The sequence below is a fragment of the Montipora foliosa genome, unplaced genomic scaffold, assembly GCF_036669935.1.
Source record: "Montipora foliosa isolate CH-2021 unplaced genomic scaffold, ASM3666993v2 scaffold_475, whole genome shotgun sequence".
NCBI lineage: Eukaryota > Metazoa > Cnidaria > Anthozoa > Scleractinia > Acroporidae > Montipora > Montipora foliosa.
The window spans coordinates 80,001-95,000 of NW_027179784.1; the positions used below are offsets into that span (position 1 = coordinate 80,001).

At 40.6% G+C, this 15,000-nt stretch overlaps 2 protein-coding genes across 2 annotated transcripts in view; both read right to left on the bottom strand.

Annotated features, from left to right (window-relative positions):
- The window catches only part of LOC137989817 (receptor-type tyrosine-protein phosphatase F-like), a 55,017-nt gene that overhangs the window by 39,208 nt on the left and 809 nt on the right, over positions 1-15,000 (bottom strand). The window contains exons 2-6 of the mRNA XM_068835460.1: positions 13,827-14,324; positions 12,109-12,450; positions 7,450-7,743; positions 4,289-4,630; positions 1,478-1,777 (exon numbers count right to left, since the gene is read on the bottom strand). Of these exons, the coding sequence (XP_068691561.1) occupies positions 1,478-1,777; positions 4,289-4,630; positions 7,450-7,743; positions 12,109-12,450; positions 13,827-14,324 (1,776 nt within the window). The remainder of the gene's footprint in view (positions 1-1,477; positions 1,778-4,288; positions 4,631-7,449; positions 7,744-12,108; positions 12,451-13,826; positions 14,325-15,000) is intronic.
- Positions 12,314-15,000, bottom strand: part of LOC137989813 (phosphatidylinositol phosphatase PTPRQ-like) — a 21,483-nt gene continuing 18,796 nt past the window's right edge. Inside the window, exon 6 of the transcript XR_011121028.1 lies at positions 12,314-12,450. The gene's annotated coding sequence lies outside the window, so the exon portion shown is untranslated. The remainder of the gene's footprint in view (positions 12,451-15,000) is intronic.

The window sequence follows — 15,000 nt, forward strand, 5'->3', positions numbered from 1 at the left end:
TAAAAAAGCAATGAGATTTGCATCAAAGCAAGGTCAACCTCAGCCTCACTTTTATTCAAAGGCCTGGCAACTGAGCAAAGACTATAAAATGGTCCATTTGAACTCGAGGTTGGGTTTATGTACCACGCTTTCAAAGGTCGTTTGATGCTCGACCGAGCCAATGAGAGACATGGATTCCAGGGCGTTCTTCGTTTGATGACACCAACAGTTTTCAGTACGAAATTCTATAACCAGGAACTTAAGTTCTACGACGACAACGAAAATGTCGCCTCAAAATATGACTTTGCACTATCGCAAGTCTTTCACGATTATTCTGTCTCGCTCACGTCATCACGTCTTTGCACTAACGTACGTCTTTCACGATTATTCCATCTCGCTCACGTCATCACGTCTTTGCACTAACGCAAGACGTCTTTCACGATTATTCCATCTCGCTCACGTCATCACTTCTTTCCACTAACGCAAGTCTTTCATGATTATTCCATCTCGCTCACGTCATCACGTCTTTGCACTAACGCACGTCTTTCACGATTATTCCATCTCGCTCACGTCATCACGTCTTTGCACTAACGCAAGACGTCTTTCACGATTACTCCATCTCGCTCACGTCATCACGTCTTTGCACTAACGCACGTCTTTCACGATTAATCCATCTCGCTCACGTCATCACATCTTTGCACTAACGCAAGTCTTTCATGATTATTCCTTCTCGCTCACGTCTTTGCGCTAACGCAAGTCTTTCCCGATTATTCGATCTTGCTCACGTCTTCCAATGTGGGGGAACAACCCCGTATAAAAATAAATTGGTGCGAGCAGTTTCAGAGATAAAAAATGACAAGTTCACATTATTATGCTCAGGTTAATTGTCCTCAAAACCTCAAATATGGTGATTTCACGTCGGTTGCTTCGCAGAGCACCGCAAAAATATGCCCTAAAATGCGTGCCTCACGTGCAGCACGATTATTTTTCCACCATTCTTTCGTGGCGTTATCGTTGCCGTAGCCGTAGCCGTAGTCGTTTGTTAGGGAATAGGGAGCTTACGAAACGATGTAAAATGGCGAAAACGGGTCCGTGTAAACATTTGCAAACCGCATCGATTTTGACGCGGTTTTGAAGTCATGAAACCGTGTCGATGTAAAACCGCGTTCGCGTGAACGCTGCCTGAAGAGTTTTCCAAGCTTTTGAGGAACAGGCCCCTAGGTCGCTCCGAGCTTGCCGAGCATTATTATTATGGGCCTCCAGGCCTCCCTTGCTCCTTTTGAAAAATTTATCGTGTTCCATTGTTCCGGGAATTACTTACAAACTAGTTCTCAGCTTTTTGACCCCTAAAATGGTTTATCTTCCCTAAGATATTTAGTCTTTGTTCCTCTGTTCCCCAGTTCAAATCAGCCACGTTCCTTGTTCCCCAAAACCCCTGGAAAAATCCCATGACAACCCAGAGATCTTATCGCCTAACCTCACTTTTCACTTGGCTTACCTGGTTGATGAGTGGTGATGTTTACAAACTCACTGAACGGACCACTGCCCGTTTTTGCGACCGCCTGCACCTGCACACTGTAATTGCTGTAAACTTCAAGGCCGTTTATTAGGAAAGAAAATTCATGACTAGAGACATGATTACTGCGTAGACGTTCCAGAGTACTTCCGTTGTACAATTTAATGGTGTATTGTGTAATGTTAGCATTGACCTTATCCCAGGGCAACTTTCCCCATCTCACCAAGATGCTCGTAGTACTTTCAGGCGTCGCGCTGACATTTGAAGGTGCTGCCCCCGGCACTAAAAGAAAGCAAAACATGTGATTGCAACAAGGTCATGTTCCATTAGGTTTAATTGCTATTAATTAAAAATAAAACACAAACAGCAGTTTACAAACATTTGCTTGAACTGCATAACTTTTTATAAACTTAACGTTTTGTACTGTTTTCGAAACTTAATGGCCCAAGTCAAAGAACTTTAACTATTAATTACTTACAGTCGAACCTCCGGTTGCGACCACCTCTCTCCACTCAGCGACCACTTTTCCAAAATATCATTAGTTTCCAAGCAAAATCACTATATTCGGAACTTCTTGTTAGCGACCACCTCTCGTAAGTGACCGAGACCACTTTTAGAGCTAATAGTTTGGAATTCTCTTTTTAACCTACCGTAAGCGAACACTTGATAGATAATAGGGCAGAAATTGGACAACAAGGCGTTGTAACATTATGGCATTCTTGGGTAGTACAAGAGAAGGAAATTTCTCAATGGGAAGCAACGGATTTTTACTGGAAATTGACCTTTTACATGAATAAAACATTTAAGATTTTAAAGAAAAAATGCGCATACACTGTACTCTGTCAGTCTTAAAAGAGACGACCTTAAGTGTCTTATAACTACGGAAGATTAGAACTGATTTCCTGATCTCTCAAAAACAGTCAACACTTTAACGGAACAACTACAGCATGAAAAATCGAAGTACGGTATTCGGTGCATGCAGTCAACACAATCATTGCATGTTCAGTCCAAGTCATGTCCAAGGTTTTTTTATTTTTTATTTCAGCCATGGTATCGATGTCTTGTTGTCTCCGCAAAAAATGTATTCTCATGGGAATTTCTAGTTCATATCCGGCTCCTCTGCTAATAAGGCAAAATTTTAACTCAATATGGTCCGAGTTCCCCTAAGCGACTACCTGCCGTAAAACAAACCACCTAGGCTTGACATTTTCGGTGGTCGCTTATAGACTATTAAGGGAGGTTCGACTGCATTTGCTCTTCGGTGCTCCGTGCAACTTCAGATAACTCGGAACCACGCTAAATCAAAACACGGTTTTTCACCCTTGTTCCCAAAGTTCTTCTCAACGAAAAAGCGGCAACTATTGGCGGAGAAAAGACCTGAGATTGAATCGAGGTCACTGAGCAATCAACGGTAAAATGTCTTTATATTTGTAATCATGGTCAGGAACTGCACCTTTGTTGGAAACTAGTTTAAGATAATTTAATGCAATTCAGTGTGGCGGAAAGAGGGTCACAGGACAAGCTAAGACAAGAACATCGCTTAGAAGTTTTCCACAATTTATTTCGATCGTCGGATGGCATCGAGTGGAAAGACTAGAAGAATTTTGAATTGTTGTATTAAGTCCCTTCAACTATAGCTATAGTTGTTTATTGACAATAGGGCATCCGTAATACGTCACAATTATTCAAGATGGCGGCACCAGGGAAAATTGAAAACAAAAATTAGGGATTGTAAAATTCAATCATTCTTTCTTTGAAAAATTTCAAACAAATTTGGTTGTAAAAATCATTTCCTTTGTGTTTAAGTTATCTTTTGTTTAAGTGGAAGTTTTTTTCAAATATTCCGACTTTTAAGTCGGAATATTTGAATAGGTTAAAACCTATTTGAATAGGTTAAAACCCCTTTAAATAGGTTAAAACCTATTTAAAGGGGCTATGTCACGCGAAATGATGTCATTCCATGACACCCAAAATGCCCCAAAAAGTAAAATGAAACATTGCAATAACCACTTAAGACTGTTGAACAACATAAAAGGAATACAGCAAAAGGATAGAAAAGCATGGATGGACACCAATAAACAAGATTGAAACGGATTGCATTTGGGTAATCTTGAAAAAAATCGGCCCGACTTTTTTCAAGTTTATGGCAAATCGCCTGGATAAAGGTCGGTTTTGTTCGGAATCATCTTGTTTGTGATGTAATGATAATTTTATCAACAAAGGAATTCCACATTACCATTTTCGAGTTTTAAATTCGTGATTAACAAAAGATTTCCCCTAAACACCGTTAAATGACGTGACATAGCCCCTTTAAGTTCTTCTCTTAATTTGGATTTAGATGCTACCACCAACCATTTTCCTTTCAAAGTCAGAGTATACACCATTTAGCAGACACGGCGGTCATTTTGATTTCTGTTGTTTCAAATAGCTATTATGGGATGCCCAGGGGGCAAATACATATTAATTTGCAACCTGAGCATCCCATAATGTCTTTTGAAAGAACAGAAATCAAAATGGCCGTCGTATCTGCAAAAAGGTCCATGGATCTATTGCTGATATGACGCCACAAACTCCTTCGCAATTAAGATTTCTAGAAGACACTGATTTGCAAAGCAGTAAAAACAGCAAGCAGTTTTAGTTTTTCATAGATTGCGAGTCCCTTCAAAGCCATGAGGAAGAGCAATATAGGCGAGATGCATGTTTTGTGGAGCTGACATTTTACTGTTATGAAAAAAGGTATTTTAAAGTTAGAAACTACTCTTAAGAGAATTAGGTACAGAGATCATCTCTTACCGCCTTCGAGGGTCCTTCCATAAATTGGCTTGCTAAAATTTCCGCTTGGAATCAAAACTTTCGTTCCATCTTTGGCCGTTATGTCCATAGCCATGACTCTTATTTTGTACTCGACGTAAGTTGTCAGATTTCCGAGGCTGTACTCGAAGAGAGTATTCAGATTTACGGGGTATGCCGAAGTCTCAGCACAATACTTCTCACAATACTTCTTTGGGCAATAGGACAGGCGATAACGCGTAGGCTCATTCAGCCGTTTGTTGATGTGCTGTATTTTCCATGACACGTCAATAGAGGAGTTGCTGGTGGCATTCGCGTATAAAAACGTCAAGTTGACATCGGGGACTACAAAAACAAATAAAAGTATCAGAGCCATCAGTTGTGAATCAGCAATGTGTTGTTTACTATTTTAAATGTGATCTGTGTGATGCAGGTTATGTTGGGTATACAGCCCGACACCTTCACCAACGCATTGCTGAACACAAAAATTCGTGAATTGGCCGACATTTTTTGGAAACTCACGGTAGGAAAAATGTTTTAGAAGAAAACCAATTTAAAGTCTTAAGAAAAGTGCCAGGACAAATTTGATTTTTAACTCTACGAAATGCTCCTGATTAAGAGTACCAAGCGGCCTAATTTAAATATCCAGACGGACTCCATACGTAACAAACTTTTTGTTTAATTTTCATTTTTCCTTTCATTTACTATTCCTTCTTATCAGCTATTGCTCTTTTAGTACTTACAGATTGTAATTTTCAAATAACCTTGACTTGATAATGACGTTTATCCAACGTCGAAACGTCGTCGTCTTAACAAGGTTTTTAGTACTTTTTAGCAGGTGTGAATATATTTGTCACAATTTTTTAATAGTTAAACGTCGGAGGAACAACGTCAATATTAGAGAGCTTTAGATTCTAGGACGAGTACGATATTTTCCCATAGAACAACAGTGAGCGCGCGCAAACCAGCGTCATTTTGGCGAGAAAAATTAGTTCGAGGTTCTGCCAAAATGTTGTCGTGTCAAAACAAATCAACAACACGGTAGCAGTTTTGGGTTTTTCGATCAGCAAAAAGGTTCGGCTACCAGTAATAAGAACAACTGAGCAATCTACACTGCTAACAAAGAGTAAGATTAATCGTTCGGGTTAATGATAAGTCTTCTAAGTACTTTAGCTAAAAATGGGCAGTCAAATCTCGTAATCGTTCTCGTCCTCTTCCTCGAATCTAAAGGTCTCTATAACAAACGCACAAGCTTCATAAACAAAACAACATCAAAAATACGATGCGAAGAAGAAAAGAATAAACGGAACAGGAGTAACCTGCGTAGCTGGTGAAATTGTTGGCGCGTAAAGCAAATTAATGAGCGGCGAAGCCGCGCGGAGAATGGGGGAAGCGGCGCGGTGAAGCGGTCCTTCCCATTCTTCGCACATCTTCGCCGCTCGTTAAGTTGCCTCTCGCGTCAACAATACCGAAAGCCACGCAGGCTAAAGCAGGAGTACCAACAGTTTCAGCAAGCAGGAAGTTTTCTGTGCTAACTGTGATTTGAGTTAGTGAGTTAAAGTCAGATCAGACCTAAAAATTTCTTGCTAGCCACTTCCCACCTCAATTGATGTAATTTGTGACGTAATTCAAAATTTCGAGTATTTGACAATTCTGTTTTCACCAATCAATTTTGGGGGGTTATTTGCATTAAGACAATGGATATCCAGTTCACTAAAGCATGATACAGTCCCAAGAGTAAACAACTTTTATTGTTTTGAAGTAAAGATCCCACCCCCCCTCCCCCATTTTCCAAAATTTAAAAACGTATTGCATTATGGGATGGGGAAATAGCGAATTGGAAATCACAGCAACGATGACGGCTACGGCTACGGCTACGGCAACGTCACGCTAAAAACAAGAATATCATTGGTTAAAAATGGGGAAATTAATCGTGCTGCACTCGCGGCACGAATTTTAATACACTTCTGTGACGTGCTCCACAAAACGACAACGTGAAATGATCAAATTTTGGGTTCTGACGACGGAGGGTGTAAATTGCAAGTTGCGGGTTGAGGTTTCAGGTCATTGTTTCATCGCAGCCGAAACAACCCAAACCTTTACTAATGCTAACATTAGGCATAAACTGGATAATGTTTAAGGTAAGGTTAGCATTTTTGTAAAGGTTTGGGTTGTTTCATCTGTGATGAAACAATGACCTGAAACCCTAACCCGCAACCCGCTACCCGCAACCTGCACTGTACACCCTCCGTTTTGACGACAACATGAGCATACAGCAGTGAACCGCTCATTTTCTACCGCCTCTTCAAAACCGTTATAGCATAGTTCGCCCGGTTTGTACAACAGAAAAAGATGGACTACTCGCGAAATTCTTATGATAGCGCAAAGTTACTCTGAAGTGGCGTCTTCGTCGACATAAACGTTGTCCTTGCTGAAACTCCCAAATACATGGTTTCGGTTCGACCTTGTTGAGCTGCGTCGTTGCTGTACTTGCCACGGCGGTTTAAATAAAGATGGTCCGAGTAGGTGATAGGTGAATAGGTAGATAGGTGGTAGGTGAATTGAACTCTATTTTTATGCAAAAAGTTTCTTCTGTTTATCAAATTAGCATCCATTGTAGTCAGGTGAGTGACAACGCTCCATTCGCTACTTTCGCAAATCCCACAATACAAAAAACCAAGGTGACACCCCATAACACCAACCTGCTGTGGCTAACACATCACGCATGCGTATGACCACTTCACCCGGTCAAATAGCAGCATGGACGGCTGTTTCGGCCTTGCTGGGCCTCATCAGCATAGTGCAGCTAGCATATCAACCTGATGTTTGAGGCACTCCTTTCAGTGGCAGCTCCACATACAAGACATGTGGTAAGCTGGGTTGGGAACAGCTAAACTGTTCTCCCACGGCAGGCGTGTGGGAAGGTGAATCACCAAAAGAGATCCCCCATAATACAGTTCATTTTGGAGGGTCATTTGCATCAAAACAATGGATATCCAGTTCACTGAAGCATGATACAGTACCAAGAGTAAATAACTTGTATTACTTTGTTTTTATGTAAAGAACTCCCCAAACGTATTGCGTTATGGGACTGGGAAAACCATCTATTGTTCACTCGTGGACATATCTAAACCAAGAACAAGTTTTAAATACAATGATCTTACTCGTTTGGTTAGTTGTTGCGTTTACAGGAGAACTGGGCCGACCAGGTCCCGCTTTCGTCTTGGCCCGAACTCTAATGTTGTACGTGACGAACATTTCTAGGTCATCTAGCACTGCTGTTCGGTTGTTCTCGCCGTCAACGGTTCTATTTTCTATCAAACAACTTCCATTCCTCAATTCAACTATATACCCGGTTATGTTTCCATTGCGGTCATCCAACGGTACTTCGTCCCAGTCCACGCGCACACTTGAAAGTGACCAAGAGCGGGTTCTCACGTTCACTGGAGGAGAAGGTACTGAGAACAGAAACATGCACATTTACATATGTCAATCAACTATTTGCTATATATATATTACTATTTACTAAAGCTTTGACCGAGCAACTCGATAGTGTAGTGGTGAATGACGTACGCTGATAATCCAATCCTTGGCTTGCACCTGACGTCATGGAGTAACGAACGTAACAAACGAACGTAACATTGGTGTAACGAATAATAGCAAAAAGGTCTAGACTTGCGAATTTGGCTCTATTATCATGCAAAACGCGAGCGACATTTTGCTTTTGTTTTGTACACTAACGTGGCCGTCCAATCACGTGAGTGCAAACCAAGAATAGCCTGGGTTCAATACGTAATTTGATCATTTTTTTCTTTTATATTAGAAAAAAAAAAACATTTGCCGTTTGCAATGGTAACGACCGTTCACGAAAGGGAAATGCGCGGTGGAGACGGGACCCGATGCTTCATATGCGCTGTCGATCGTCGAACCAATTATGGCTTCCTACATATAATGATCATGCCCATACTGAGATTGTTGCTGGCTTGTACCCACTTTAAGTAAATGATGTCTTTGGTGGGCACAGTAACGTTTTCGACGGAAATAGATAACCCTTTGCAGATCAGCTCAATGTCGAAGGCCACCCGGTACATTGTAAAGTTTCTGCGATTTTCATAATTCTGAGGAATCTCACCTTCAAGAGCTAAGTGCCTAACTGTGTTTTGGCCAGGAAGATCGACTCCGCCTCCGGAAAATGAATTGGAGTTTTGTTTAGTTCACAGATCGAATACCACTATGATATCTTTCAGAGATTCGTCTGTCAAAAGAGTCGTAGAGATTCAATAGCGTTCCATCGGCGAGTGTAGGTTGATAGGTTATGTCACGCATCAATAGCCCTTATTCACGATAGCCGCCATGTTGGTTATTAAATTGTCATGTAAATTAGCCATGTGTTATGCTGGGGGGCAAACAATGGAATAAAGGCAAATTGCGGAAAATCGGCTCGTCAAAATATTGAATTAACATTGCTAAAAGTACATTTTAGAATTTAAAATTAATTACCTTTTATAATAGTTTACTATCTTTTGATTGCCTCCGACATTTTGACTGTCTGCTTCGTTATCTGCTCATTTTTCACTAAAAAAACATCGAAGTAACTTGTGTAATCATTCTATTTTACTACTTAGGTGATAAACATTCAATGAACGTGAAACAAATCATATGTGTGCCTAAGATGTTCGTTATAACCTCTCGAACTTGTGTTGTTTGACCCCTCAGAAATGTGTAGCTAATTTGCATGATAAAGGCAAATCCAACATGGCGGCTATCGTGAATAAGGTCTATTGTGGGTTAACTCTCGGCTTGGCGTCGGAAGTTTGATTAATGGAAGCCAAAACGTAGTTTGACCGTTGGCGACCGCGGAATTATGAAAATCGCAGTAATGGCACAAGAAATGCTACACAAATGGTGAAAAGAACAAGGAATCACAGCCACACGAATGAACTCGACTTGGACCGTGTTTCCGGGTGCAAGTTTTTACCGATAAGCATAGAGGAGAATCTTTGTTTACATGTTTTTCCTGAATAGCGCAAGCCTATCGTTTTTTAACGAACACGTAGAATCAATACAACCACTACATCCGGGAACCGAGCGGCGTAAATTTCGTATGTAACACAAGTGGTTATATTAGGGAGCTTAAGCACGCGCGAGAGGCGGACGGCAACCGGAAGAGACATTTTCGCTTGCCAGGGCAATGGTGCCTCCCAGATTTTTATACTAATCATCTCTAATGGGGAAAAGATCTTAGCAATTTAAATGTGATTGTGTGTAAACAAATTAAAAGGAAAAACAGGTCACTTCCGGTTGCCGTCCGCGTCTCAAAAACGTGGGTGCTTAAGCTCTCTATTGAGCAACGACGTCACGATCCCGCCATTTTTTTTGTTTGCATTAATATCCAATATTTGTATTAAAGAATGTTTTTCAATCTCTACCATGTATATTTACTGTCCAAATAATAAAAAGAAAATTGCACGTTACCTCAAAGATATGAATATTATGTTCTTGCGGCAAGAACAATTAATATCTCATGCACTCGTTCGCGCCAATCAAACATAAAATTCGTATCTTCTCGCCACCGTGTAATATCCTCTACATCTCTGAAAATTTGAATACGACAAACCAGATGATAGAGAGCTTTAGATTCTACGACGAGGACGAGAACGAGTACGAAATTTGACTGTCCGTTTTTACCGAAAATACTTAAAAAATTTATAACCCGGACGATTAATCTTACTCTTTGTCAGCAGTGTAGGTTGCTCAGTTATTCTTACTGCTGGTAACTGAGCCTTTTTCCTGATCGAAAAATGTCAAAACTGCTTCAGTGTTGTCGACTTGTTGTGACACGACAACATTTCTGCAAAACCTCGTATACTAAAATGACGCCGGTATCACGTTTTTCCCGCCAAAATGACGCTGGTTTACGCGCGCTCACTATTGTTCTATGAGAAAATCTAGTAGTCGTAGTCGTTCTCGTCCTAGAATCTAAAGCTCTCTAAAGGCGTGGCCAAACGCTCGCAATATTTCAACGCAACATCTTGCAACATTGTTGGGCACAACGTGTTGCATACGTTTGGCCACCCTGTCGCGATATGTTGCAACATGTTGGATGATGTTGGATCAAATTTGAAAACGGTCAAATTTTTCGTGCAACATTTTGGATGTTGCATGATGTTGTGCTCGTTTGGCCACGTTCACGCAACATTGCTGCGCTAGGACATGCGCGTTAGGTCCACTTCTTGCGCCCCAGGGGCCTGGGGCACATGAACATTGACATGTTGCGTTGAAAATTATGGAAATGTTGCGTGCGTTTGGCCACCCCGTTCAACACATGTCGCAATATCATGCGACAATGTTACGAGCGTTTGGCCAGCTTTGAAAATTCGAAAACTCGAGAATGTACGGGATCATCAGCGCTTTTGCCACTCAAGAATTTATCAGTTTTTGATGGGTAATAACTGGCTCAACGAACGAAATGATATATGAAATGAATTATATATATGAACTGCGGATATGAAATCAAGTGAAGCTATGATCCTCGCAGTTATGAGCTTAATTTAAGCAATTGCGTAGAGAAGCCTGAAAAATTTAGGACTTTCACGGGGTTTGAACCCGTGAACTCGCGATACCGCTCCCTTCTTTTGTAACCACGGTCGACTGAAGTTCCCAGGAAGATCGCATCGGTATCGCGAGGTGACGGGTTCAAACTCCGTTGAAGTCCCGAATTTTTCGGGCCTCTCTACACAATTGATTGCGCTCATAATTGCGAGGATCATAGCTTCACTTAATAACTGGCTCGTTACGACAGCTAAAAGGTTTAAAACTGGAGATTTTTCTACAAGTTAAACCTCTTGAAGTCAAGTGGAAATAGCAAGCGCCTATGTTAATTATAATAAAGTCAGCAAAGATTCCCTTATAATGTACAAGGTTGTAAAAGCTTTTAACACCAAGAAAAGGACTAAAATACATAGGATTGTAGCAAAACATTTACACCACTCACTTATCCAACCACTGAAAAAAAAAAATATATATATATAGCTATAGATCTAGATATAGCTCTTTGGCATTACAAAGCTTTTGCTTTGTCCAAATTGAGCACTCTACTAGGATGAGTCATTGCCGCTAGCAATTGCGCATGTTCACTAGCTCGCTAGTTTGAGCACTCTGACATGGCTTAGATGTACCACATGTGAGGTACATTTGGGGTGTCTTTATAAGCTTTACCTCCATTCTAGACATCAGCACTGCTCTGATGAGGCCAAGAAGGTTAGTTATATTAGACAATTATTCGCGGAATAATTGTTTTAGTATAAATACACAGGTGACTATTTCAAAAAAGAGAAAAAAAAAAGCTTCAACGCGAAATCATCTTCACTTACAGTGGCAAAACGACTACTAGCAGCCATTTTGTCCGTCGAGGTGATTATCGGCTGATAATCCGAGATGGCGAGCCAATGAGACCGCGCGATTTTGTATAATCACCTGTGTAGATAGATGAGATGAGATTAGATTAGATTAGATGAGATGAGATGAGATGAGATGAGATAGATTAGATAGATAGATAGATAGATAGATTAGATAGATAGATAGATAGATAGATAGATAAATAGATAGATAGATAGATATATTGGATAGATTAGATAGATAGATAGATTAGATAGATAGATAGATAGATAGATAGATAGATAGATAGATAGATAGATGTAATGCAACGCTTAGCTGTAACGAAACGCTTTGCACAATGTTTCTTTTGGGACGAGTGGAAGCGTTGCGATACATCCAAAAATACACAACTGCAAAGGATTCTTAAAATTCGTAGACCTTATTACCTCCTTCTTTTGTAGTCACATTTATCGGTCGACTGAAGTTCCCAGTAAGATTTGCCGTGTATGCCGCCATTTGAATCTCATACTTTGTAAAGACGTCTAGCCCTTCAATAATTTCATATTCTTTTGTAAAGACCTGTTGCCAATGAAAAATTTCACTTGTTTCATTTGTCGGAACATGCTTTTTTACTGCGTCTCCCCAGGTCCCATTTTTCAAAGCACGGTAGGACACCACAAAGGACTGCAGGATGAACCCTCTCTCCAGGCCCCGAATAGCCCATGTCAGGTTAATTGACGTGGTTCCTATTGGTGTTGCAGTGACATTTGTTGGAATGACGGACGGCGCTGAAAAAAGACCAAACGATAGACAATGCATGACATTACCTTACAAGCGTCCGTTGATAACTTCAGAGCTCGAAATTTTATAAAAAATAAATGAAACGTGTCCTGTTTCAAAAGTCGAGCAACCAAACCTCGTCAGTTTGGTTGCCCTTAAAAGGGTTTGCTTACCCAGTAGGAAACACCCTACGATTAAATACAAGCCGTGTTGCAGTGCTCCTGTGTTTTTTCGCGCAAGTCTGAGTTTAATAAGGGCGCGTTCGATTGACCGTATTCCGCAACAGGAATACATGGAATAAAAGTTAGAAATCCTTCGTTTTTACGGAGATTCACATTAAAATTATCAAACACTTGCTAAAGTGCTATTTTAAACATATCTTATCCTTGTTGCTTCAAAAGCGCCAGACATACCGTTTTAAATCATCACTCCGCTTATTTTTAATCCAGAATAGAGTCAATCGAACGCAACGGCCCTAAGTTTTGGCATTTTCAAAATGGCCTCCTCGATCCTTGCATTTACCCATCTAACATTCTGCTGTAAAAGCTAGAGATATTCAAAACATGGTAAAATGTTCAGCTGCGGTAAATTAATTATTGTTAACTTCACAGTACTATCGAACGTTGACAGTAGAAAACTGACAAGTAAGTCGAGTGCTGCGTATGATTATTTTTTAATTCATTTTCTATTTTTCCTCGCCACACAAGGCCCCAGTAGTTCAGAGGGTGCGTAGCGCTATCCACTGGATAACTAAAGTGGTTTATCCGCTGGATAGTGATTTATCTCGTGGATAGCGCTATCCACCCTTCAAACAACTGGGGCCAGGCTTTAAAGCTTACCAAAAACTTGTCAAAAACAACTATCAGTAGTTTCAAGCACTTTAACTTGTACGGGTTTAAAAACAAAGATAACCAAGGGTCCCCTGGGGACATTCTCTTGGTACTTAAAAGTCAAGCAACTTCCTTAAAATTCTTGCCGTTCCCTATAGCGTAGTTTTTTGCAACAGTCCAATTCTTAGCCGAATCCCCAGTTTTTCAATCTATCGTGCAAGTTTCTAAGTGACACTTCCAAGACCGGTACTACATCGACGTTTTTTCACACTCCACACTCTTCTAATCTCCCACGTCAAATCGTGATATTTTTCGATTTTTTCAAATTCCTTTTCATTCACCCCACTATATTATTATTATTATCATCATCATCATCATCATCATCATCATCTTTGTGAACTGGATGATCTTTTTTCCGGTTTGCTTCCTAAGGGAGTGGGTCATAGCCCATGACCAAAGGTCCCTTAGAGTTTTCTTCTTACTCTAGAGCTCCAACACCCTTCTCAAAATCCTCGCCGTTCCCAGTAACGTAGTTTTCTGTAGTAATGAAATACTAATTTTGACATTCAACTTTCCCAGCCACTTGTCCAAGTTTTTTGTTACACTTCCCAATGATCCTACAACAATTGGTACCACCTGCACAGTTCTCATGTTCCACATTCTTGCAATTTCTCTTTTAAGGGCCTGATACTTTTCAACTTTCTCATTCTCCTTTTCACCAATTCTTTTATCCGCTGGTACGGCAATATCAATAGTAGTGCACTTTCTCTCCTGTTTATTTATAACCACAATGTCCGGTCTTCTGGCTTTAATGACATGATCACACTGTATGTTCACGTCCCACAGTAGTTTAACCTCATCGTTTTCACTTGCACTGTCCGGTGCGTGTTCGTACCACTTATCCTTCTTTTCCAGATGATATTTCTCACACAACTTCCAATGAACTACTTTTGTAACGTTGTCATGTCTCTGTTTGTATTCCCTTTGGGCCAGCTTTTTACACTCACAGACAATATGGTTTACGCTCTCACCTTTCTCGCCATGCACATAGCCTACATAATGGGGATTCCTCCGTTTTGTCAATATGGTATTTTACATAGTTAGTAAGGGCTTGTTCTTGACCTGCACAAATAAGTGCTTCTGTTTGGATCTTCTAGTCTGCTTCTCGCAACTCCAGCTCCACGATTCTTCTACATGCGTTGTTTCAGGTATTTCTTTTACAAATTGACCATGCAGCCTTTTTTCCTTCCAACTGTTGAGTTTCTCATTGTTCCACGATGTCTTGAATTCATCTTTGCTCACTGTTTCCTTGCTCCTAATTACACTAGTAGCCCCTACCCCTTGCAGCAGGACTTCCAGAGAATTCTTCACATACCATCCTAAACTGTTTTCCTCACTTCTCACACACCCCTCGCAGCTTATCAGTACCCGGCCTCCATTCACCCTTCACACATACAACCTATCAACATCGCTCTTTGGATGAAAAGCACCATTCATTGTCAATAGATGGTTTTCACTCACGTGACTTGGCGGCCATAATGGTGTAGAAAAGAATATAAAATGTATGCATGGAATTTGCATAAAAATAGGGTTTGGTTCCCAAAGGAGAGAACGTCTATTGTTCTTGTACACCAACATGGCCGCTGTGACGTCACGTGAATACACTGCATCGTATCCTTTTACAATGCCAATAGATGGTTTTCACTCACGTGACTTGGCGGCCATATT